The sequence below is a fragment of the Ischnura elegans genome, chromosome 4 (assembly GCF_921293095.1).
Source record: "Ischnura elegans chromosome 4, ioIscEleg1.1, whole genome shotgun sequence".
NCBI classification, from domain to species: domain Eukaryota; kingdom Metazoa; phylum Arthropoda; class Insecta; order Odonata; family Coenagrionidae; genus Ischnura; species Ischnura elegans.
This window is the reverse complement of record NC_060249.1, coordinates 38,649,815-38,676,229: the sequence shown is the minus strand read 5'-3', so window position 1 is coordinate 38,676,229 and position 26,415 is coordinate 38,649,815. Positions and strand designations below refer to the sequence as shown.

The following is a 26,415-nucleotide window of genomic DNA, read 5'->3' as shown; positions in this document are numbered from 1 at the left end:
TGCAGCCTTGAGATCCAAAGTAAAATGACAAGTTAGGATTAGATTATTCGTCGCATCGAAAGGATCTCGCAAAAAATAATTCCCACTTGGCATTTCGGTTTCGATCTTTGTTGTGGAAGCTAATAAAAGGTTCACTTAATAGTGGATTGAGTATCGTAAGAGTCGAAGGAGGCTGCCTGCTATGCTGTGATGATATTGAATTTTGACCGAGAAGGGTATAAAGTCGTGCGAAGGCATTTGAATTGTAATTCAAAAGGCAAATTTCAATTCAGTGGAAGATAAATAATATGTAAGCCTGTGCGTATTGAGCGTGATATTACGATAAGGATTGCTATGTGAGTTATGCACAAGGAGAATGAAACTAGGTCATTTTGATACGCATAGAGATTCTTCGTCGGGCACTGGCGGCTTTCTGGCTCTCTGTGTCACCGTACAGCGGACTGAGCCAAGGTTAAAACGAAAGAATTGCAAGATATTTGATGGTGGGCATTTGGTGGAATGTTAAATTTTTTTGATACCATTAGCGTATAGAAATAATTTGCCGTAGGATTTTCGTCATGAATTGATTTACTATTGTTATTTTTAATTTATATTTCTTATGCAAACCATTTGGCTGTTCAATATCATGCTTTATTGTATTCATTAATTATAGAAGGCGTCCTAAATGGAAAGAACGCGTGGGTTTTCGGGGCTAATGGGATATGCGAATAACTTTTGCAATCGGACACAATCGTTGGAAAAAAATGGTGAATGGGCGATCATTGTATCAGGTAAGCAATTGTCGTGGGGAATCAAAGCCTTAGTTAAGAAGCTCTCGCATGTTAGATGAAAATGTACACCTATGGATTATGCCGTTGCAGCGTCGGCATTATCTGGGATGAGACAGCAAAGGTAGAAAAGGCGTTTGCATTGATTCGCAGTTTTTAGTAGCCACCCTGAGCTTATCTGTCCTGAAACTTCATTCCTTGAACAAAGTAGGAAAACTTAAATACAACAGGAAGGAGTATTTCATAAGCGAGTTTCAACGACGTTAATTTTTGGCAATTCTTATATTTGGTCATTCCGGCTGTTTTTCAGATTTCTTCTAGGTGTATGTTTGAGTATCCTAAAGCTTCGACAATTTTACATGTACCACAAGTCACATCCCGGTTAATGCTCAAATACCCTGGTTAACACAAATCTAATGCGAGCTCAGCTGTACTTACGGATCGGCCGATTCAAGACCGACGGCTGGCTTTAGCCTTTCATAGCTGGTGCGCGATGAAAAATATCAGTTTGAGTTAGTTTTCGAAGAAAATTCTTATTGAAGCCGATCTTTTTTTAAGCTATCGACTGAGTTTGAATGTTGGTTGGTTGGCAATTTTTCCTGCATTTTTGGCTAATTTGACGGGCTGTATGAAATGCGTGGTCAATGCATTTTGCCAATCTTTAAGGCGTTGGTGTTTATAGTTACCGGCGTGGAAGGAGAGAGGAGACCTCTCGTACTCAATCCAAAGAATACATCTTAGGACCGAATCGTTGTTAGTCCAAATATTCTACCATTTATCAGTGTTTACATGAAATTTGTTGAATTTTATCCATTTTTTATAATCGAAGTTGCCTCTTATTTTTTTACTCTAGGTTGTGATTTGATGATACGTTCGATTTTTCTCCCACTTTATTCTCACGTAGTTTGATCCGAATACGGCTGTCGTTTGAGAAAACCTGGAAATTTTTGGGTTTATTTAGTTTTTCGGAAAAAGTCAGCGACTCTTAGTCTGGGCTAGATATTTAATGAGAAAATCCATATTTTATGCTACATAGTTTATAGGTTACTTTGGTCAAAATAGAAATGCCTTTTTAGGATGTGCATGATGTAGATTATGATGTGATTGATCAAGTTTTCTTGTATTTATATTTTTTTTACGTATATATTTTCATGTGTTGATTGCAAAGCTTTAGAATTGACGGAAATGAAATAATAGAAGACCGTTTTTCGATCTTTCGATTAGGTAAACCATCGGATTCAGTTAGGTAGAGGAAGGGAATTTCATAAGTGAACATCAAGAGCCATACTGCAATATGACTCATCGTGAATGTTAATCTTTTCTTGCCACACCTTTTCTTATAAATCATCGTCACAGCACTTGAAACTGTAATGATGGCCAGCATTATGATTGTGTATTATGGTACTCAGCCGATCGTGCTACCGAAATGTGAGCAACGAACTTTGCCTTGGGCATGGTGTAATTAGATAGCCCCTGTACCAAGGTTTGAAAATGAGGGAATCACAACGGCTTCATAAATTATGCTCCTGTATTTCTCCGATCAGAAAGAGTGATTCCTCTTAAGTGCAGAGGCATTGTATTTAATGGAACAGGGCACTCTTTTTTCAGTTTAAACAGTTTTTTTCAACTTCCTTTAAACTCTTTCTGTATATTCAATTCCTATATCCTTAATTGTGTCCTCTTTCGTAATCGTAATTTTATATGGCATACATTACCAAGTAGCGGCAGATCTATGGGGGGGGGGGGGGGGGGATATAGCTCTCCCCCTTGGGTATCCAATTAATACGAGATAGAATGGTAATTTTTCCGACCCCTCACTTCTGCTGGAATTGTAACCCCTACTTAGCCCCCCCCCTTGTCCCTATCCAGGATCCGCCACTGTTACCAAGGTTATTTCGTTATTGTAAATTTGTCGCATTTTTTTCTCGGGGGTATGCAATTAAAAAAAACACGAAGTTTAAAAATTTTCTTGTTCCATCATGTATTCAATACGTGCAAGATAACTTTCTAATTTATTGGCTGAAAATAACCCAAGAAATGAAGTACGCTTTTGTAAAAGTTAATGAGTATTTGATTAGACGAAAATATGATTTTTGTTTCCTTTCTGGCAACTGAACCACTTAGGGCGGAGGTTAGGAGGAGGGCGGAGTCTTAAATGAAATTTCTTCGTTAATGAAGTGAAGTTAGCTTGCGTAAAGTAACGTGACCTCTCCTTTGATTATCAACTTCGGACACATCTTACCTCTTCAGTCTGCATTTGATGTTTTTTTTATGTTGTGATCGTTTATTTGTTATTACGGAGGCTTATTTGTGTTTACATGATTTTTTTAGTTCTATGCATACTTTATTATTGAGATTGCCTCGAAGTCCATTTCTTTTACTTTGAGTTGTGGTTTAATGTTACGTTCGATTGTTCGCTTTTCCATCTTATTCTCTCGTTTGGTCCGAATATGGCTATGGTCTGAGAAAACCTCGAACTTAAGGGATTTTTGTAGTTCTGGATATGTTTCCTCATTAATGGAAACTTGCGTGATGGACTGACTTCTTAAGATGCGTTGTGTGTTGGAAGTATCTCGTCTGAAATTGCCGCACGGTTGAGTTGGGGAATACCTTTGGTTGGAGGCTCTCTGGCTGGTGGCATTGAATCGTCCGACGAGAATTACGCAAGTGATGGAGTATCCCGCGTGGATGACGTCACGGGAGGGAAAAAAAATCACGCGGCGTATCATCACGTTCGAAAACGGGCGGAAAGAAGCGGATGGGACGGGACTTCGCAGTCGCTCTACCGTATACAGGAAATATGCGATGGTTAATGGGGAAATAGGTTAATTCTACTCCAATGTGGACCTTCCCAAGGACGCTTGGTATTGTTTCGTCTCTACTCACGTCTTTACTACCTCGGCGAATAAAAATAAAGCCTCGCTATAAATATAGCGTTCGATGCAAGGCGGCTGCAAAGAGGTGACATTTTTCATCGATTAAACCCGACGAAACTCGCCCATGAGGAAGGAAGTGGCTTTTTTATTATCATGTTCGTAGGTGGGGCATCCTTCGCCTCATTTAAGCTCGATATTTTAATTTCGTTTGTGGAAGTCTTTCCTCTAGCGTCGCAACGGCAGTTGATGCGAACAGTTGGCATTATTCGATATTCTACCACGTACACCATCAAAAATTAGCCTTCATGAGTTCTATTTCACCTCCCAGTAAAAGACTCCTCCTTCCGGTATTTCTTCAGGAGTCCAAAAATGTGGAAATGTATGAAGTACTTCATGCCTTACGTTTTGAAATTTTTTAAGTATTATAGTTTTATGGAACAGTATAATTGAAGCTTTAATTTATATTTGAAATCTTATATTCTTATGACCTTCCCTATTTCCTGTTTTATGTTTCCTCATCATTTTCTTGTGAGATTACAGGATTTATTTGAATCTTACTTGAAAAATTGTTTGATTGTGTTTGTTCCTATATAAATCATGAGGCAGTAAATTTAATTAAAGAAGAATTGAATTAAACTTAGTGAATATTGGGATGGTAATTTCTTAGGTGTGCATATGATATCAAATAAAGATTTTATAGGATCTTGGAATAAAATTTTTTCAGTAGCAAGTAATAAAACCAGGTTGTGTATTTATATTTTTTATACTATTTGGGGTGTTGTAGAAGTTAATATTTTACTCGGTGTAAGTGTTTTATGGAGGAAATTCAATGTTCAACCAAATTATTCACATATATAATGAAAATGAATTGCTCCGTATTAGTCTCGCGAAAACTCAAGAACTGCTGGACCGATTTGGCTAATTTTGGTTTTAAAATGTTAGTGAAAGTTAATGGAAGGTTTAAATGGTGAGAATATTATGGTACTGGGCCCATTAGACCCTGGAATGGGCTCTGACTCATTTCTATTAGAAATACATGAAAAGTTTTCACTTAAGTAAGTGACTTCACTCATACCTATAAAAATAAAAAATAACCATGCTCAAACTCACTTGCCTCACAGATATGCTCTTAAAAACCCACTCAGGTTTACATTACTACTGCTAGTGACACATTGGGGTAAGTAAAAGGGGGGGGGGTTGTATAAGTGCCCAACAATTATCTTCTGACATGAAGCATTTAACTTACTGTACAGACCTTCTTCAGGGAGAATGTTCTTCCCCTCTTACCTTATTGCATTCTGCATACTTATGTACTTATTTTGCCTCCCTTCAGCCTAGTCCCTCCCTTACCCAATACGTAAATGTGAAGGACAAAGAGTATGACGCTAGGGAATTTTATTTCATTCAGAGGGCATGGTTTTTAGGGCATTGATTAATTGAATTTTTATTGTTACGTATTTTTTCCTTAAGAGTGCAGATTGTGGTGCAGTGCAATCCATGAGTCTTTTTATGTGTGCAATCCATTAGTATTTTCATGTTTGATCTTTTGTTGAATCCTGGGTCCTTGAAACTAATCCCTTTTTTTTATTATTCCTTACAGCAATGAAACCACATGAGATTCAGGAGAAGCTGGGGTTGACTCGAATTCGAGATCGAAACTGGTACGTGCAGCCATCATGTGCGACGACTGGGGATGGCCTCTATGAGGGTCTTACCTGGTTAACGTCAAACCACAAATTGTGAAGTGCAGAGGAGGCAGGGTGGCAGTCAGCTCAAGAGGGTGGATCAGGGAACAGCGCTGGGCGCTGAGCCCTAGGTCCATTTTTTTAATCCGTCCCCACAAAGGCGGTTAAAAAAGGGGGAGGTGCAAAGCGTGCCCAATCATACTGCGGCCACCTCCTCTCATGAGAAGAGACTGACAAACTTGCCAATCCTGCCTCCTCCACCCAATTAAGTGAAGTAAAAAAATTCTCTGCCCTTTCTTCCTCTTAATGGCCTCTTAAAATTCATCATGTCACTTGAGCTGTGTTAGTGTTTCATGTTCTTGAAGCCAGCACATTTAATTTATCTTCCTTGAAGAACACCACGTGGAAGATTACGTTCAGACATGTAAAACTGCTACGGAATCCTGAGACATTATTACCTGTTTATTGGCACTAAAGTTTATATTCAGTTAGGTGAACCTGCACATAGTTTTGAAGATGGACTGGTAGTCATGCACCTGTGTCAAGTTTGTAGATGAAGAGTGACCTAAGTGGAAGTGAAAAAAACAGGACTGCATAAGGATACAATGAGGTAATTGCTTGAAAATGAATATGTAGAGCCGTGGTTGGACTTAAAGAAATGAAAGGTATATTAAGTGATGCAGAAAGTAGCAGTTAATGGGTGCTTTTGGATTTGGACGACTCCGTGGTTGCTATTCAGATCAAAGGTCCATATTCTAATGGGTTCCTCATCTTTCATGGTGCCACTTTCATCAAGGAACTTGTTTGTATATAAATTTTTGGCTGAATGTAAAAAGTAATGAAATTTTTTGTTGCATTATCATTGTGCATAATATGCTCATGTATATTTCATAAGAAACAATATCCCGCCATTCATTTCCACTGTTATAGAAAGTTTCTCATTATGCATATTTCGGTCAAGTTCCACTGTATCAATAAGATGTTGCCTCTACCCAATCAAAAGTGGGCCAGCTACCTGATGTGGTGACATTGGATATCATTATCCCCAAAAGACAGGTTTAGTTCCTTTAATTTAATATTTGTTGACCATATTCACTGTCATTGCCATGCATGTACTTTAGTACATCATTAAATTCATTTGAACAGTGTAAGTGATTGGTAGGATTAAGAGGACTTGCCCATTTTAAATTCATTGATAACATTTTCATTTGCCATTCAGCTTTAGTGAAATTTGTAAAGTATTCTTGTTATTGTATTTTATTTATCATGATTTATGGTAAAAGTTTAGAACTCATAGTTAAATTAAAAATGAAACTGAATTTGTTTCCTTGATTGTGATTCTGTTTGGAGAATTGCTGGAAGTTATGATAGCATGCATTGGTTTTATTGATGTTAAGCACTTAAGAATTACTTCTATTCGAGGTCTAACTGTTACCAAGGTAACTACAAAATGTTAATGTCTTTTTAATTTTGTTTCTTATCTCACTTCCTGATATCTTTAAATTCCTTCATTTTTTAGAATCTCTTGGTAAAAGAGGATTAAAAGGACTTCCATTGCAACTTCCCATTAATATATGTGCTTGTATCATACTGTCTCTTGTGTTTTTGTGAATTGCGTGTGCCTTGAAAATTGGTGGCAGTGATGGCTCTCTTTATCAGTGGTTTCCCATGTTTATGTAAATAGTTCTTGAAGACCATTCTTTTTTCATTGAGTGTGTCAAAGCTATGTCTTTGTACTCGTTTTATATTGATTGGAATATTCAAATGATGGTGCTCTGTGGAAGTTTTCAATCCCAAATTTTGTATTTATTGTGACAAAAAGTCATCTTCTGTGGCACTTACATAAATATGACATTTGTGTACTATATCCATTCATAAAATTTATTTCTATTAGTGTTATTGGCACTGTTCATTTCATTAAAACTTTATGGCCATTACATTAATTGTGCATGGAATTTGAAAATCTAGCTGTTGAGATGTCTAACTTCCAGCTGAATTTTACCAGTGTACTTTCAAGAAGCGTGGCTGACTTTTTAACGTTTAATTATTTTTCAATCTTTCATAGTAGATACGCATAAAAGCAATACAAAATTGGAAGATGATGAGGCATTTTTCATGATGAATGGAAATATATTCCAACTTAGCAAAATATTTTGATGAGCCAAGAATTGTGAATGGTGTGGCACTTAAGGGTTTTTAGAGCACAAATTATGTCATTTAAAGTATCTCAGTAAATATCTTTTGGGTTGCATCATCTTGTATAGAATGGTTTTTCTTTAGGCAAAGTTATTTTAACGTGCCTTCTTTTATTACCCAATCTGACTGTTGCCTTTTATAACCTGTTTTATTTTTCAACACAAACTATATTTAAAGTAAATTGTTTCCGTGAACCACCTTTTGCTTTTAGAATTGGCATTCAGTATTTAATCAACAAGTGCAGTTAACTAGCTAAATCTTTTAGATTGAGCATCTGTGGTTCTTAAAAATGTCTGTATAAATATCAATTGCTCAGCAAAAAATAGACTGTCCATAGTCAAAACCATGCTTAGATATTATTTTTCAGAGTGATGGAAGATAGCTAGGCTTGTAATAATTATGATGGGACTTTGGGTTATGAAGAACTGAGAAGCTCAAACTTTTTTTTAATGATTTTTGTTTGTATAATCATCTTGATTGATACTACTGGCATGACTGTGATGAACAATATTGCTTTATTGTTCCAGTTTGATTTTTGTCATGTTAGTGTTTTTGTGAATATCTGTAACATTCTTACCATTTAGATTGGGCTTGAAAAAGTTTATTTAATTTTAATTTAATTTTTGTGGGACTTTCCTGATTGGTTATCAAAAAATTTGTGATATTCTTTCTCTCTTTGAGATTGCACAGTGTCAAAAAATAAAAATGATGATATTTCATTTCTCAAAGAGAGAAAATAGGCCTTACGCACATTCCATGAACTGTTCCAGGGATAACCCATCATAAATTTATTGTCATCTTGATTTTTTTTTTAGTGTTTCCTTTGATTATCCATTCATTGTATGTTTTTGTCTGAAAATTTACTTTCGTTCCTCATTTCCCCATTCTACATGTGCCTGCATACCTTTTATTGAGCCAGCATAGCATTGTTAAGTTTAAAAGGCATGATTTCAAGCATGCCAAGGGCAGAATGAGTTATGGAATTCTGAGATGAAAGTGCTTGTTGAGCTGACTGTATTGACTTCAGTGAAGTCAGTTCTGCTCTATAAGTTGTATTTCTTCTTGCTTGAAGGACTTGCTTCTGTGGTAAGAATTGTGATTAAAGTGTTAACTTTGTGCAAGATGTGGTTATAATTACTATGGTTGAATGAAAGGAAAGTGGGAAATTAAATTGGCCTGTATGAGAGGCAAATTTGTACAAACACCATCTAATAGGAAGTGACAAATATCACAAGTCATTGTCTTTATTATTTCATTTTGTGTTCTCCTTTTGAATGCTATATTTGATCCCATTTTCTACTCTACATTAATCTTGGTTCATTTCTTTGGGAGCAATAGAACAGTTATTTAAAGTTTTAGTGTTTACGTATGTGATTTTCCATTGTTTGAGTGCGTTATCATTTTTTATGCCATCTAGCCTCTGCTTCAAAGAGTTCTTATTGTTTGGGTACAAAAATGTGAGAAAGGAAAATATCATGGGTAAATGCAGTTTTATTTAATTAGCATGTACGTTTTGGAAAAGGAAACATTTAAGTATCTGTTGTTATTTGAGCTCCATGTAATTTCATTAGCATAAGAGTTGCAATGAGTTCATTCAGTGCTCATATATTTACTTGAATACATGAGTTGTTTTTAGAAGCTTAATTAAAAGTGGAAAATAAAAATGTACACTGCCAGAAAATTGCTATAGATTAATATAATGTTTACATTTTTGTTGGTTTTAATTTCTTTATTACTGGATGTTTGTTTTTGTAGATATTTTGTTGTAATGGATTCCTCAAAGGGGTGCCATATATTCTACATTGTAGCTAATGTATAAAGAAACAGCTTGTAATATTTTCCTAAACCCTTAAAACCAGAAGTAAAAAACTCATGTCATCCATAAATTTGTTTATTCTTAATTATAAAACGTTCCCTAGCTAAGTGATGTAGCATGGTCCTTCAGTGTATTGAAAAAAATGCCTAACTTGTAAATATGATTTTGATATACTATAAATTTCTTCCTTTCTCTTTGAAGCAAAATATTTTGGGTGGAAAACATTTTGTCTTCATTGATTGCATTTTAGTTAATCCATGGTTGTTTCTACGATAACTAATGCAAGCTCTCTTATGGTACATCCTTATGGCAGGCTCTTTCATTGCTTCTCTCCCATTCAGTAGATTCCATAGAATCTCTGTGATTAATAGTATCATACTTGACTCTTTCTTTTCGTATCCTGTTACTCTCCAATTCATGTGTACACATTTGCCATACACTTCTCTCTGCTGGTGTTGTCTCAGGAACACTGAAATAACTCCCTATTTTTGCATTTTCACCGCAAGAGATTAAGTTATTCCCTCCACATTTCTCCTCTGCTAATCTCGTTTTCACTACCTCTTGAAGACTTTTATATGGGGCCATCTCTTTATTTTCTACCACCCATGGCTCTGGGTGACAGCATTCTCGTCCAGCAGTGATCCACATTTTTGCAGGGCTCTTGCGAAGTGCTTTATGGATGCTTCTTTCTTCACCTGGTACTCTACTTGTTTGTACTATTGCTCCAGCTTCGCCCACCACCTCTGTTACTTCTGTGTCGCTGTCTTCTTGGTAGCCTTCCTCATCATAAATTGGCTCTGTACATAGGGGTTCATCTTCACCAGACCCTGTACCTCTTCTCAGGTCCTGTATGTCCAAAAATTCTTCTGATGGCTGAGCATTTTCCAACAGCACATTTTCTATGCTAGAGTCAGTTCTTGGTATTGGAGGTACAATTACCTCCAATTCTTCTTCCTTAATATTTTTCCTCATCTTATCTTTTTCATGGCATAATTCCTTCCTTGAACACCGTGGTCTTGCTGTAGCCCCTTTACCACAAGATGAATTGATGAATTTTGTGTTATTCACTGTATTTTCCTGTGTGGCTGTATTTAATTCTATGCTAAATTTCTGATTGTCTTCATTTTCCTCTCTTGGCTGTATATATCTTTGATGATTTTCTTCATCCATGCTTTTAATTGATAATTGTCCAGTCTCCCTCCCTAAATCATCCTTGCTATACTCCAGCCCCGTGATTGGTATTCCAATGATCTCTGAGTCCTCAGCTTCAATTGCTTTTGTAACTTTGTTCTTTTTGGTCAGTTCTGTTTCATTCGCTCCCCTAGAAAAGGGATAGATATGAAAAAGAGGTACATTAATGAGATGAATGAAGTTATTGCTCATCAATATGATGAATATGTAATTTTATTTTAATCTCATATTAGTTGGTGAAAGTTAATTTGAAAGCCTTGAAAGAGAGGCTTTCAATAGTACATTTATTTTATGCACTTGAAGGTCAATATGGTATTTTTGTTTCAATTTCTTTTAGCATATTATTGAGTATCTTAAAGTAGTTATCTAGGAAAGATGTCCCTGTGGGCGATGCATTCACTACCTGGGGTCAAAATTAGAAAAGAAACTGCTTATCAGAGGAGATAAAAGAGAGGCAATTCCTGATGCTGTAGTTAAAATTCTTATATAACCCTCTTATTGCCACCGGGCTGATATATCGGCCCTCGTTGGTTGAGCGAAAACTGCCAGGGGCCAATTTATCGGCCCGAATTATTTGACTTTTTTTCGTGATTGTGGCCTTTTCAACGGCTGTAATTTATGTAAACCCCCATAATCTATCTAAGGTTGTAAGATATAAATATATCTTAAGAATTGGGGAAAAAATCTAGACATATTAAATAAAACTAAGTAGCTGAAAAATTTTTAAATCTGAAATGCAGCAAATTCCGGTAAATAGCCTTGGCAGTCTTCGCAAATCCCACCTGAAATGGGCTGGCAGTAAAAGCGTTTAGTAATTTCACTGGGCCTCTCTGCCATAGATATCAAATTTAATTTTAATTCATTTTCTCATTTCATCATATCACCAAGAATATTTTTGGTGTATAAACATGTTAATAATGTCTTTGATTGGGCTCTACGAGGTTACTTGAAATGATAATGATATGAAATTTGAAGGCAACAGTTTGAGGAAATCGGTGTCTAATTTCTTTTCTCTCTATTTTAGGAATATTTAAAAAACTTAATTCATAGAATTCTCTTTTATCAGCCATCATCATCATCAGTGGTCAACAATCCTATGATTGGTTTGATACAGCTCTCCACTCCATTATCCTATCAGCTAATCTCTTCACATCTACGTATTTCTTCTCTTTCACATCTTTATTTACTGCTCCTTATGTTTTATTTGAAGTCTTCTTTTTCAATCCATGCCATCTACTTGTCCCTCAACGACTGTCCTCATCAGACCATCATGTCTCAAGGTATGGGCAATAAGCTTGTGCCATTGTCTGATCAAAGTTTTCATGAGGCTTCTGTCTTATTCTTCTTAGGATTTCCTCATTACTTACTGGGTCGATTCATTTGACCATCATCATTCTTTTGTAGCACCACATTTCAATAGCCTCTACCCTTGATTTCTTTTCTGCTGACATTATCCATGCCTCACTTCCAAGAAAAGCATACTCCAAATGTAATTTCTGGTAAATTTGTTTCCTTAAATTTCCTTGTGTAAGTATATCTTTCTTTTGGTGGAATACTCTCTCTACCTGGGCTATTCTGCTTATAATTTCTTTCCAGTGTCTCGCATTGCTGGTTATTCTACTCCCCAAAGTACAGAATTCATCCACATTTTCCAGTTTTTGTTTTCCTATTTTAATGTTAATCTTGACTTCTTTTCCTCTGCTGCATACTAATAGGTTATCTTAGTGCTATCTATTTTGTCTCTTGGGGTATTACACCTTATGCTCCTTTCCTTTGACCATGCATGGGATTGTTCTGTCGAGTCTTCAGAGATATTTTTCATCTGCACTTCTCCTGCCTTCCCCCTTTATAAATTATCTCGTTTCTTATTCTCTTGTAACTATTTTTTTCCTACCTCTGTTTTTGTATTCTGGTACTTTCCTCTTTTTACAATGAAATGTTTGGCTTCCTGCATAATCCTAGTTTTTTTTAATATGACTTTTCTACCAAGAACTTCTTCAGCTGCTGCCTATAGTACACTTCTAATGTTTTTCCAACTATCTTTCTCTGATTTGTTGGTCTTATTCTCTCCTATTTTGTTCTCAATTTGAGATTTGAGATTCTCATCAATTTGAGATTAGCAAAATTTCCTCTTTTAGCTCCTAGTCATCTGAAGAAAGAAAGATGTCCAGAAAATTCTCTGCCAGCACCTTTCACCTATAAATTGATGTTAATAAAGGCGACACGATCATTTTCCCTGATGGGGTCTTCGGCATAGGAAAGGAAATGTTAGCTATTTTTGATGTGGGTTACCCCTGAAGTCCATTATTATTGGCGGCCACAGCTGTCAATAATAATGGATTTACCTAGGTCAGGAAAAATTGGAAAGAGTAAAGGATATTTTTTTAAAAGTGGCTGAATGAAACATTGAAATAGTGGCATAAGAAACACAAACCTGTTTATTATGCTGGGAAGAAATTCTAGCTGAAATAGTTGTCTTTTATTAAATTCTTGTATTTTTTAAGGCTTTCATTTTTTCGCTATCACCCATAACTTTCCATTATTTCTTGCCATAGGTTTTTTACATTCTATGCATTGAAATTTAGGTGAACTACTATTATCAAACTGCTATCATATCAAACATAACTATTATGATTAAATTGACTAGTTAAGAAGTACATAATCATTTCCTAAGAGTACATCAGGAATGCAGCATGGAAAACTAAAATAACACCACAAATTGTATTTGCTATTACAGAGAAGATTTGAACTTAAAATAGTGATGCATCTCTGTATTTGATTGAATTGGAAATTTTATTACATCATTTGTTTGGTGTGGAAATGAACTGAATGAATGAAATGAAGAGAGTTTGATTTTCCAAGATCACAAATTTCCTGTGACAAATGTGGAGTGTCCATGTTAAATTATTTTGTTACTTTGAGTGAATAATCCAATGTTTGAATAGCATAGAGTCTGATTATTCCACATTATTGAATGGAGCTAACTCGGTGGCTTCAAGTCATGAAGAACCCATGCTCAAGAGGGAAGAAAATCAAATTTTTCAGAAGAGCTTGAATTGTGTCAAATTCAGCTATCAAAATTAGGAGTAATCCCCGGGGATATGCTCGTGCATAGTATGCAATTTCCATAAATGTTTGCATAGCTGCCGGTATCTCTCCCATTTTAGTATTTTCTTCAGAATTCGATGCAATCATATGAAAATGTTTTTATGCACCTTTAATTATTATTTATTTAGCAGGAGAAATTAATATCATCGGATACATCTGGCTTATCTCCATCTTAGAGGAGTATTAGTGGTGTAGTCTTACTCTAATTTTGATTCCCGTAGAGAAGAAATATTGTCTAGTTGGACTTCGTGTATCATTTGATGTGGTGATGTAGCCTTGGAAGTTTTCTCCTTCACTGAACAATGAAGTGACGAGCAAAATGACCCATGAAGTGTAGTATGCTCGTGAAGAAACTTCTCTATCTCTTCCTTCCTGTTGTTGGGATTAAGTGCCTGGAAATCAATAAGGTATGAATTGTTTTACTATATAATTTTGTTTCATTTGAAGTAGTACAAGTGATAAAAATGACAAGAATCACTCTGTTGTCTATGAGATAATTTTTTTTATGGTAATGATAACTCTTGCTATTGAAATCGATGTGTCTTTAGCTATCATTACTAGTTCTGTTAAAAATACCTTTTGCTATTATCAATTCTGAGTATACTGATTTGTGACTATCATATCAATATTTAGGAATACATAATTGGCCAGATGTGATAAGTGAGTTCCATCATCAATTTTAGATGTGCAAGAAAATTGCATTGGTATTTTCATATTTTAGTCTCATTGAATGGCCAGCATGTCTGCCTAAATACTATCCTAAAATTAGATTTTGATTGCAATAGGTTACCATTGCATGTTGCAGGTATACTATGGTCTTAGGTGATCTACCACTAATTCTTCTTCTTTTTTCTCTGCTTATTTTTGTAAACCTTTGAGGGCGGAGTGATTTATGCTTAATCCAATTCATTGAAAATGGATATTGTTAGTCATAATTTCTTAAATCATGATACAAACATTTTTGTTTTTTTTTGCAATTAGTTTTTCCATATCAGAGTTAAATTGATACTATATATAATTATTTGGCAAATCAAAATATTCCAGGTAGATGGCCCCCAAATCAGGTTTTCCAGGTTCAAATCACCACCTTGGCTAATTATTTTTATTAATTTAGCAAAAGGTTTGCATTTTGAATATGGCTTAAGGGTATGCTGCGCTCTGACAACAAAGTTGATTCAAATATAGTACAGGGGTCTCATGTCAAATAAACCAGCCATTTGATTATCCAAATCATTCCTTCATGCATTTCTCAGTTCTCCTCCCTAAACTCTCCCTTTTCTCATGCTAATACACTGTGGCACTGGCAGTGTCAGCTGTATTCTTACAGGATTTCTCCTCGCATTCCTTTTCCTGGTTAATCTTCTCTGAAATTTTCTTTGAAAGATCATGAACTTGGTGGTGTAATTGGTGGCAAACCTGACTAGCATTCATGAGATTCTTGTTTGAATCCGTATCAGGACCAAATGATTTTTAATAAAAATTTAATCCTTGGTTAATATGAAAGAATGTCACTTACTTTGACCCATTTCAAATTCATTAGTTCTGGATGATGCAGTGCTGGGTAGGAATTCCGTGGCTGAATTGACTTTGGGTTATGACATTGTTGGCTTGATACCAGGTTAGCTCTTGAATGTGGGTAAGCCATCCACCTGCAGCCTATTTCAATGATACACATTGATTTCTTACACAGAATGAAACTTAATAAAGAGGTGATGAGGGTTTCCTTTATGAAATATTGTGTGTAAACTGAAGTGATTGTTAATTTTTTGTTTGATGGCTATTATTTTGGTGGGAATACAATTTAAAAATTTTAACAGGTAAAAATGTTTCAGAAATATTTAGCTCTTCTTATGAACTTTGTGTCCAATAATTTTTATTTTCATGTACAGAATTAGTCAGTCATTAGAAATTACTCAGTATTTTGCTCACCACAGAGCACTTAATTATATTTCGTCTGTGTTAAGACAACTGTGTGTTTTTTTAAGTGCTGCCAACTGAGAAGATTTTATAGATACCTGTGCTGTGACTAGCTCTGTTGGAATCCTTCCAAGAATTAGCACAAGAGGTTTAAGGCCTTGGACATGTGTGTCAATTTTTTTTCTATTTTTTTTGTTATTTATGGGCAAGTGAAAATTTGTGAAATAGTTACCTTGTGAGAATCTTTGATACTGTGGCTGATGTTTTATTGAAATAGCTGAAAAACCAGCTTTTACTAGGTTGGCATTTAGCTGCAGATCCTCTCCGGCATATTTTGGATTTGGAATAGGAATTTTGTCATATGACTTATTTGATTTTGCTTCTTGCCGCTGCCATTCTCTCTCTCCATGATAATTATCAAATATTGACTGATGCTTGAATTTTACCTTCTCTTCCAGTTCTTCACAAGATAATGTTTCAGCCATAGAAGATGTCTTTAAGATTTCTGCTCATATCCTAATGTGAAGCAACACAATATATGAGATATACTTTGCAAAACAATGAGGTAGACAGTTTTCTTTATATTTTCTGGTTAGTTTTAGATATTCATTTCAGTGTGTTGGTATAGGTAACATTCATGTGGTAGGATTCTGGCAAATATCTAACAGAAATATGCGTGGAAATCAAATGAGAGAACTTAGAGTTAAAATTGGTAATCCTATTTTATATTCAAGCCTATTGGTGAAAAATTGACAATTTGTAGAGCGATGTCAAAGGCCTTTGCTACATAGTTTGATGTAAGGTGGTTTGTGTATTATTTACCTTAAAATAGTTTGAAACAACAATTTAGCCTTTCACTTCTGTAATGTCAAGTTTGTAAACATATGGTGAAAAGCCAAAAGGTGTGCCTTGGTTGCCTATAAACATTGTTGTCATGGAGATTCATGCTTATTTATGGTGTTTTCCAATGCATAAGTCTTTTATGTTGTACCCAGATCCACCTAATTGAATCGGATTGAGAAGATAATGAATTCTATGTTTGCATTCCAGTGCATTTCCAGATGCAGTGTCAGTATTTTATTTTTTTGTGAGCAGAATATGAGTTGATCAATTGTGTTAATAGTGAAAATTTTAAAATTATTGGTTGTTTTTAAAAATTTTTCCTCCAGTAGCTACTTCTATTTATACTAAGTTTTCACATTAAGTTTCATTGGTGCACATATAAATTTTTTGAAGTATCTATTTTTTTGTTACAATTCTATTTATAGTTGTCTGTTTTAAGTGGAAAAATACAGTTTCTAATCTTAAATAATTTTCAAACTGAATTTGAAACTTGGGTGAATAACAATCAGAAGTTTCATTCTCTGAAGTTCGCCTGGAGTAAATACATGCATATGGAAAGTCACTAAATTGTAAGACCTTCAGTTGTATGCATTTCCCAGTTGTATGCAAGAAACCTTACTATGGTAATCTATTTACTCATACATATATCAGTCTTAGCTTATGATGCTGCTAATCTGCTGACAAATGTTATGCATCCCATGGAGTAAGCCTTAGGAGAACTGACTCAAGTCTCATTTAAAATTAAATAGGACCGTGTTAATTAGATGGCAAGCAATACAGTCTTATCAGTCCCTCAATGCACTCTGGTCTGTGGGAGGAAGTCCTCTCTCGGTCGCTGTTTTATGTCTATCTTTCATGGTGGAGTCCTGGTGCTAGGCTCCACGTACCCTGATGACATCGACAGGAGCCTCAGGACCTTAGCCAGGGAGCTGTCTCTGTTTATGGTGCTTCAAACCAAAAGCTCCGCCACACTTGTTGTCAGAGTTTTTTTTTAAATTATGATAATTAGGTCTCATACAGCAAAAATTCTCACTTGTACGGCCCACTCACACAAACAAATTGTTTTTCTTTAGATCTGGAGTTTTGTATAACTAAGGTTTCACAGTTCCCGTAATTTAAATAAACCAATAATCACACCCACCTATTGAAATGGCTTGCGAGGTAGTGTGTACACATGGATGTAAACTAGTTAATAATTAATATTCTACATAAAAAATGCCTATGTGACCTTAAAAACATATGCAAATTTCCTCAATTAAAGATATTGTAGATTATTTTCAACATCAGATAGTGATTATGGCTTTATAGAAGTACATATTTACCAAGAGAAATATTTCTATTAATAATGGGAGGACAGTTTTTCCCTATGGGATGACAAGGAGTCATGCTACTCCTCTCCCATTATATAATTTTTTAGTAGTTTTTTCTTATTTGAAAGAGTTTACAGAAAAAAGTTTTTGTTTATAAACATATATCATCAATTAGAAGGTATTCAGATTAAAAATATGATTGAAATTAGCTCAATGTTGACACATTTATAATTCATACGGTTATTGTAAGCACAAAATACATTATTTTACTTACCTCGTGCAAAAGAACTGTCCATGGTCTTAAATCAAAGCATAAATTTTTCATTTAATCAGGATTTTACATTCATATCATCATACATATTATTTTACTTATCTTTTACAAAAGATCTCCCCCAAAATTTTACAATGAATGTGATTACCTAGTTTTTCCAATTCCAAATACATAGGCAAAACTCTCTGCCTTTAGTGTTCCTTCATTAAAGTATACAATTTTCATTAAAATCATGAATGTGTGAATTTTTCTCTTCTTGCTACAATTACGATACGCTAATATACTTTTGAGAGGCTAATGTTATGTGTTTCCAAAAACTCTCTTGTGACCTTTGTCCCACCCCTTTTAGAAGAACTCAAAAGCTGCTGATAATATCTGTTCATGAAATCTTGGTTTGCTATGAAAAATTCTGCTGAGACATTCAATGTCTTAACCGTCATTTGAAGCTTTCAGTGATTTTATTGGAATCTTATCACTTTAGATATTGAGTAAAAACAAAATGCAGGTCAAATGACCCATAGCCAGTCTGTCAATAACCCCTAGCCAGTCTTTAAGCTGCTGTCTCTTGTAAAAGTTAAAAAAAGGCATTTGAGTGTGTAAAAAAATAAAAAAATTACATTGAGATAAATTAAGTACATAATTGGAATTATGGAAATGGATCTGATAACTTTGGTAACCTTCTGGTTTTAGTGGAATAAAATATGTGGTTGCTGAAACAAATAGATTTGAAATACCTAGCCTCATCTGAATCATTACGAGCTGCAATGAATCGTAATGTTTGAGTTAAAACTTTGACATTTTTTTGATTTCAAAAGAATTCTTATGTTTTTCAAAGGTATTCACTATAGCACTCATTATAATTTTAAAACCTATTTCATGCTTAGCTTGGAATGATATTGGATCCCATTTTATATACATGGTGAGACATATTTCCAGTGAGTTTTAGGATCCCATAGACTATCATCCATCACCATCGCATCCCTATCACCATCCCTACTATCATGTAGATTTTGATGAGGGAGCATTCAGGTATTATGTAAGACCCCTTTCCCATGTATTTATGACCCCTTTCCCACCATGTTAGTAAAAATAAGCATATTCCGAACTCCTATTGTAAGAAAACTTGCTATTCCCCCTTTGATTGCTTAGACTTAATTCTTGAATGTCCACTAATACATATATGGAAAAAGAGATACAAGGATCTTCTACTAGACAAATGATTACCTACCTGTGGAAGCCAGCACTTCTCATACTGACATTAAATACAATATATTTGACCAGTTTTGTCAGTACCTGTTCTAATAATGTTTTTTTTTCTATCATGCGAGGTCCATCCTTAATAAAATATTTGTTAAAACCCTTTCTCAACACCATTCCCAATGACAAATTTGATTTTTAATTCGATTCAATTTGATTCGATTCAAGTTTTTTTCGATTAAAGTAAATATTATGAATTGCTTAGATATTCCTTTGATCTCCTTCAACACAAAATGATTTCAAGATTACCATAAAAAGGTAGATCATTTATTTACTTATTTATCATTTATTGACGTCATAGTACATCAGCTATCATAACTTGGCTTGACATTTGTGTTCATTTTCTCCTGCTTGTTAATGTTCTCTATGTTCTTTATGGGAGGGTAAGCCTTGAAATTATCTTCCATAAGCTTTCTCAGTAAGGACTTATTGAGTTATGCTTTCCATGCCCATGAAGAGCATAGCTGTGGCATCAAATGCAAAGCTTTTGTATTCACTGTTTATGAAAAATACTCCTTGTATCGCTTGTGAAACTATGTTTTTAAGTAGGCATATTAAGGAATTAGAGAATTAAGTTAAGACGCGTGCTTAATCATAATATTTATTTGTATCAGACCATACCGTTATATATTATGTATGGCTATGTTTGCATGGGAAACGTATATATATTTGCTACGTAGGCTTCCACAGTGATCAAATTGGTGATCGTTTTTCAGGTTAATTCCGCGTTAAAAAAATAAAGAGTCGACACGGAATTAACCCGAAAAACAATAACCGATACATATATTTGATATCCTAGTGAATCTTAAGGCATTCATTAAAGTATTTGGCGACTGTATCCAATCATATATTTATCTAGAAAGGTCTCAGAAATATTTTCTTTAGATTAACATACATATAATAATTATGCATTTGAATCTAAGTATCCCCTGTAAATATAAACAGTTGTAAATAATATATCCATACTTTTAGCTTGAGATGAAAAGTATCTCTAAATGAAAATATTTCTTACTTTTAGTATTTTGGAGCTGTTAAGAGTGATATCAGTGAAGATCTTTGAAAAAATTAGTCATGTGGTAAGGATAAGATTTTAAATATATTTATGGGAGTCAAATTGTTTGCCTGAAAATAGCATCTCTCACAATTCTTACAATTATTTTCAGATTTTTAACAATATTTATGTAGTTCAGAAGAGGTGATTGCTAGGCAAGGGGAAATGAGGTAGTGGAAAATTCAAGAGATAGGATGAGATAGAAAGAGGATGCTACCTTTTGCTACACAACCATTAGGTTCACATTCAGTACCGTAGGGAGAGTGTCAGTCCTCAGACACCTCGTTCTTTTTTCATATCAGTCACTCTCGAAGTTCAAGACTCTCAAATTTTACTTTATCTGGCATAAAAGCTGCCTGGTTAATTTTTCATTTTTTATGATTCAATTGTATCATCTCCCTTGGAATAATGCTCAAATCTATCACAGCTTCTTTTGTTTGATGGCATTTCCTCCAAAAACATTTCATAGACAAGATAGATTTTGAATCTGTTTTTATTCTTTATTTTTTTGGAACAGCTGTATGACACTACAATAAAGAATGCATCATTTAATTTTATGACTGTGCATTTAATTTTACCTTTTCGATATCAACATTGGCTGAATGGTGCATAATTACTCATCTTATTAATCCTATTCATCTAAGACGGATGATCGTCGTTGTTTGAAGCAACATCTTGCTGAACGACTTACAGGTCTTGTACGAACTTTGATCTAGGAGATAAAAAGTATGAACAGTTGACATAAATTGGTGAATAATTGCTATTTTCAAAGTTATCAGTAAATATGTAGCATAAAATATGTAGATAAAAGTTAACCTAGGCCATAACCACTGCACACATCCATGGTACATAGCTGTTTAACCTTAGGCAGCGAAGTCAAACTGTTATACATGAGACTTTATTAAGCCCATGTTAGAGCAATTTTTAGTCACATGCATTGCGCAGCTTTATCTTTTGGGGTTCTACATATTAGTATTTTAAAAACTTATGGTTAAAGAATAAAGCAGTTGGACTTCTATGATAGTTATACATTGTCAAATTCTGAGGAATGTTTTAGATCACCTTGTAAACCAGTATACATGGGCGTACCCAGCGAGGGGCAGAGGGGGCAGCTGCCCCCCTCTAGAAGCAAAAATCGCTGAAGTCTTGAAGCAAAATCATTGCTGAATTGAAACGAAAGTATTCAACAAATTTTCTTTAAACCCAGGAAAAATGATACGTATTAGTGTAAGATATGCAACTACAATAAAATTATTTTTTCTGGGAAATAATTTCATAAACTAATAAAGTGCTGTTGTAATTTTCTTAAAATGTTGGTTTCCATGCTAAAATGTCACAACTTGGCTTGCCACCCCCCTAGACCAGCTTGGCTTGCCCCCCAGACTACCCCCCTAGACCACCACAACTTGGCTTGCCCCCCCCCCCCCCCAGTTATGATCCTGAGTACGCCCTTGCCATATAAATTAGAATTTAAAACTTCTTCCCATACTTTGAATTCATATATTCCTGAGTATCATGTATGTGAAAAAGAAACTGTTTCATTTTGAAGTTAACGCTGTATTTCACCATCACCTCACAAGAACTAAAAATGACACCTGTATGAGCGCACAAAAATTTTAAAAATGGGTCCAAAAGAAATGGGTTCAATAAATTTCCACCTTTTGCAAAAGAAATCAAATACGTCAATGCCTTTTAATCAAAATTGAAGATATTCCTTCATAGATAGCTGTTTTCCTCCATCGAGGAATATCTCGACGATTCTGTGAGTACACAAAAGTGTACATAGTTTATATAGTTTTCATGTTCCTGTATGTTTTACGTGCCCATATCTTGTTTTTCTTTATGTTACCAGATTTTTAGGGAAATAAAATTTATAACTAATCCCTGTCTGGACTACCAATGCTGCTTAGGGTGCTTCTAAAATTAAAAATATTCTTTAAAGTATTATTTCAACATCAAATGGATAGTCAGGAATGAATTATCTCATTACATAGACATTTGCATACTTACTTTATAGTGTGCTGACCAATAGGAGTACAAGATAATATTCAGAAGTGAACTGGCAACCCATTCCAGATCCTCCATCATTGAAACATATTCCAACCCATGGTTCTTAATACTTTCAGTGACATGATTGACTATTTCTGGCATGGTGATTGCTAAAATAACAGATATTATTAATTTATTTCAGAATGTATGTGATAGGTATGCCTTGTTAAAAAGATGATTGGAAAGGCCGTTTCGTCAAGACCAACGATTTGCTTACATATGTATTATAGATTGGTGAAAAAATGGATCACATTATTGATATCTTTACATGTAAATTTTGTGCTATTTACCTGTTTTTGATTTTATAATTTACATAATTATCAAAGGAATTGCTTCATAGTTTGCTCAGGTAATGATAGGAAATAATCATTTTAAATAGGTTAGCTTAGAATAAAATTGTTTGGAAGTTACCAAGTTTTTTTTTCACTATGCCAATCAATATTCTGGAAAATAACTATCAACTTCTTCTGTCATTTTTCAAGATATTGATAAGTTGATACCCTAAGTATTTGTATTTCAAAAATGTGACAGAGAGGATATCTACTTCCTTGCTCTGTGATCATGATTTGGTGGTAGTGATTGTGTGTGAAATTTTCAGCGGTAGCAAATTTTGAATTTTCAGTTTTATATCCCATAATATAGAATGTATGTTATTCTTCTTTCTTTTGCCAACATTGTGTTTTGGTATTTATGTTGGGATTAGCTTACATGGTTTTCGTTGAGATGAAATGAACTTACATATTGAACGACTTTTTCTCTCACTGTGAAGGTTTAGTTCTTTCTGCAGTTTCCCGTACATATGTCGGCTGACTTCTTTAGCAATTTGGTGAATCAGTATTAAAAGATCATCCCTCTCTTCCAATTGTATAATACTGCTGTCACTTAATTTTTCATTCTTGTTTTCTTCATATCCATCAGAGGTTTGAAAGATCACCATTGCTACATCAGTTATGGAAGGCTATGCAAAAAAAATGGGTATTAATAACAGAAAACTCTTATACCTTTTGGGATTTGGGATCACATGTTTTAATGCTTTATGTATTTTTCAGAAGGGAAATTCTAACTGCACAAACTACCTAATGGAGTGAATGTCTTAATATTTTTTTCAAGCTATTCTAAGAAACAGGAGGATTGGGCTGGTGAGATAGCTACTATGGATGCTTTCCATTCATTGACACACGTCGACACAAGTTGACTTGCGTCACGGTTTTCGTGTTCCATTCTGTGTGTGTCGTCGACTGTTGTGACACAAGTCAACAAACGGTAACGCACAGGAATAGGAGAGTTAAAAAAAGTTACCGCGAGTCGACACAAGTCAATGTGTGAGTCGCATGAATGGAAAGCACCCCATGTTGGCTTCGCGCATAGTCAGTCTGGGTTAAAATCCAAGGGTTGACAGGGATTTTTCAGAGATTTCCCGATACCTGCTTGAGTGTTATGTTTAGGACACTTCAAATACAACTCTCTGTTCGTTGGATGCCACCGTTAGTTAAGAGCAGGCTAATACTGATCCTGGGTTTCCCTCCATCCTTCCCTCATTGCACAAATGACTGCAGCTGTTGGTCACTTCCTCCTAATGCTAATCCAAACCATCTAGGAAATGAATAATTCATCTTGGTTCCTAGGTTCGATCTTTTTTGTCGTTTCTCGTTTCTCTTGTTAATGTATCATAGTACAAAAATTTGGTCCAATGAAATTTTTGTTCATCCAACTGTGTATGATGTATTACTTCATTAAATATCTCCTAAAATGAATGCTGAGCTTACAAAACTCTTGTTGGTACTGCCGAGAGAAAAATCACATTTTGCAGTGGAAGTTACTATAAGTATTTTATAATATTTCGTAGAGTTTAAGTCAATGTAAAACAAGTTATAGCCAACGTTTCGATTTATTTTAAATCATCCTCAGGGCTATGAAAGAGAAAAATGAACAGTATAAAATACAAAGATAACAACGATATACAATATTTTTACATAAAAATGTTACGATTGCATTTTTCATACAATAATATAATTTAAAGTTTACACATATATATATTATATATAGGTATATGTATATATAAGAACAGAATAGAATACACAAAAAATTTTGACGTAAAAAGATGTCAAAAACAATGTCAATTATTTTTTGACATTATGTCAAAATTTTTTGTATATTCTATTCTGTTCTATTATACATATGTATATATATGTGTATTCTTTAAATTATACTATTGTATAAAAAACGCGATTGTAACATTTTTATGTAAAAATATTGTACATATATCGTTGTTATCTTTGTATTTTATATTGTTCATGTTTTTTCTTTCATAGCCCTGAGGATGATTTAAAATAAATCGAAACGTTGACTATAACTTGTTTTACATTGACCTAAACTCCAAGAAATATTATAAAATATATTAAACAAGGTCAAGAATAGAAGAGAAAAAAAAATAATAATAGTTACTATAAGTGCAATTCAAAGGCATTATTTGTACCAACTTGTGCAGGGAGACTTGTAGTCACTTAGTAGACCTGTGACTTTAGAGTTAATTGAATCATAGATAAGGAAAGCCTCTCATTTAAAATTTCAGACATCTGGTTATTTTTTCTGATCTTGGCTCAGTAGTCAAAGAAATCACATTAACTATAATAGCCAATGGTTCATCAGTGTCTCAATATTTTATGATTCTTAATATTTAATGATTTTTGCCCTCTATCACCGAATTATGTAAAGTCTTCTTACATCGCACCTATCCACTTGTGAATTAGATCATTGACCTTTTCTCTCTTCAGTATCTTATGAAAAAAACACTGGTAACGAAATAAGTTGACCGTGGATTTGTGCTATGATGGGGTTAGATGGGGTGTAGTCCAGCGGCCGGGGTAAGGGTTGAGCCGGGTCCCAAATCTGAGGGACGAAAATACCCAGGCAACTCACCCCCAAAAAAGAGCTCCGTACTCAGAGGTTTAAAATATTCTTATGCTACTCGTAGCATGAAAACGTTTTTCTATTGTAGGCACCGGCAGGAAAGGTTTAACTCTACTTATCCCATAACGCTACCTCCTCTTCCTCCTGAAATGTCATTCTTTCTCAGTATTTCGTCTCACCTTTGCTGAAATCGGTCCCATCACCCAAATCATTATTGCATATGTAGCACTATATGTATAGCACTATGTGGTCATTATGTAATACATACATACTACTGTGCTGCAATCAGAATGTTGGCGGTGATAAATTGTTCAACAAAAGTAGACTGATTAGAATTTGTGTATTTTTAATCGAAAATAACTTATTACTTACTATTGGTGTGGGTGGTCTATCTTTTGAACGTTTCAGTTCAGGAACTGTTATTTCTTGAGATGACATGCCAATTGTCTGGGCTGTACCAAAACTGCAATTGTTTTTGGAGAAATAAAATTTTTCTTTAGCTAGTTGAAGTAGTTGGACATGATTTTTTGTAAAACATGTTATTCACATACTTTTATTGTACGTTGAAATGTTTATGATGGGCAATTCTTAGAGGCTCAGTCAGCTTTAATATAAGGATTTCATTACTTTACTCACCTCAATCGTTTCATATAACTTGGTTGGGTGCTCCTCCTCTGAAAAATAAAATGCCAATGAAAAAGTTTACGTTGCATTGCTTTTTTTTGTCTTGTAACTAGCATTTGTGGATGAGGACAAATTAAAGAATTCGTAGCTTTGTGAACCTTATTTTGGTTGCAATATTTAGTTTCTGAGTTTAGTATTTAATTAATGATCCAGGTTTTGAGGTTCCCATTTTATGAATGCTTGCATTACCTGCTTCATATATTTCATCCTAGGGCTCTATTTGCCATTTCTCCCTTCCACTGGAGCCTTGAAAATTGTTTTCATCTGGACAGCATGTCTCATGGTGTGGCTGAATAAGTTTTTATGAAGCAGATAAGGTCACATCTTCTTGTATTTTTGAGCAGAATGTAAGTAGTAAAGTAAACTGTACATAGGTTTGTTTTGCTCTTATTGGTTTCCCAGAGCATCAATAAATCATTCATTTTATTCTACTGACTATTTCCATCTCGCTTCATCCATTGCAGGTCACTCGACAGCTCGACCC

General features: G+C 34.6%; 3 protein-coding genes across 9 annotated transcripts in view; 1 reads left to right on the top strand and 2 right to left on the bottom strand.

The window, feature by feature from the left end:
- The window catches only part of LOC124157298 (ADP-ribosylation factor 6), a 36,224-nt gene extending 26,814 nt beyond the window's left edge, over positions 1-9,410 (top strand). For all 6 annotated transcript variants that reach the window (XM_046531898.1, XM_046531901.1, XM_046531899.1 and 3 more), the window contains exon 5: positions 5,244-9,410. In XM_046531898.1, the coding sequence (XP_046387854.1) occupies positions 5,244-5,386 (143 nt within the window). In that variant the 3' untranslated portion in view covers positions 5,387-9,410. The remainder of the gene's footprint in view (positions 1-5,243) is intronic.
- LOC124157297 lies at positions 9,400-16,494 on the bottom strand. Its single transcript, XM_046531897.1, has 5 exons — positions 16,379-16,494; positions 15,789-16,072; positions 15,156-15,295; positions 13,841-14,031; positions 9,400-10,661 (listed from the first exon to the last, which is right to left on the bottom strand). The coding sequence occupies exons 2-5, from the start codon at positions 16,039-16,041 to the stop codon at positions 9,632-9,634; spliced, it is 1,614 nt and encodes a 537-aa protein (XP_046387853.1). The 5' UTR covers positions 16,042-16,072; positions 16,379-16,494; the 3' UTR covers positions 9,400-9,631.
- A 4,269-nt stretch (positions 16,495-20,763) lies between these two features.
- Positions 20,764-26,415, bottom strand: part of LOC124157296 (trichohyalin) — a 32,352-nt gene continuing 26,700 nt past the window's right edge. The window contains exons 11-15 of one of the 2 annotated variants that reach the window (XM_046531895.1): positions 25,884-25,921; positions 25,620-25,710; positions 23,076-23,295; positions 22,299-22,447; positions 20,764-21,000 (exon numbers count right to left, since the gene is read on the bottom strand). In XM_046531895.1, the coding sequence (XP_046387851.1) occupies positions 20,920-21,000; positions 22,299-22,447; positions 23,076-23,295; positions 25,620-25,710; positions 25,884-25,921 (579 nt within the window). In that variant the 3' untranslated portion in view covers positions 20,764-20,919. Of the gene's footprint in view, positions 21,001-22,298; positions 22,448-23,075; positions 23,296-25,619; positions 25,711-25,883; positions 25,922-26,415 lie in introns of those variants that run through there. The other variant, XM_046531896.1, reaches the window with a different exon arrangement.

What these genes read in the sequence shown, in the direction of transcription:
- LOC124157297 (XM_046531897.1), bottom strand. Translation starts at nt 16,041, where the DNA reads ATGGCTGAAACATTATCTTGTGAAGAACTGGAAGAGAAGGTAAAATTC. An exon ending in TGAATTTGAAATGGGTCAAA is followed by an intron (nt 14,032 to 15,155) that starts GTAAGTGACATT and finishes ATTGATTTCCAG; the next exon opens with GCACTTAATCCCAACAACAG. An exon ending in CTACGGGAATCAAAATTAGA is followed by an intron (nt 10,662 to 13,840) that starts GTAAGACTACAC and finishes TCCCTTTTCTAG; the next exon opens with GGGAGCGAATGAAACAGAAC.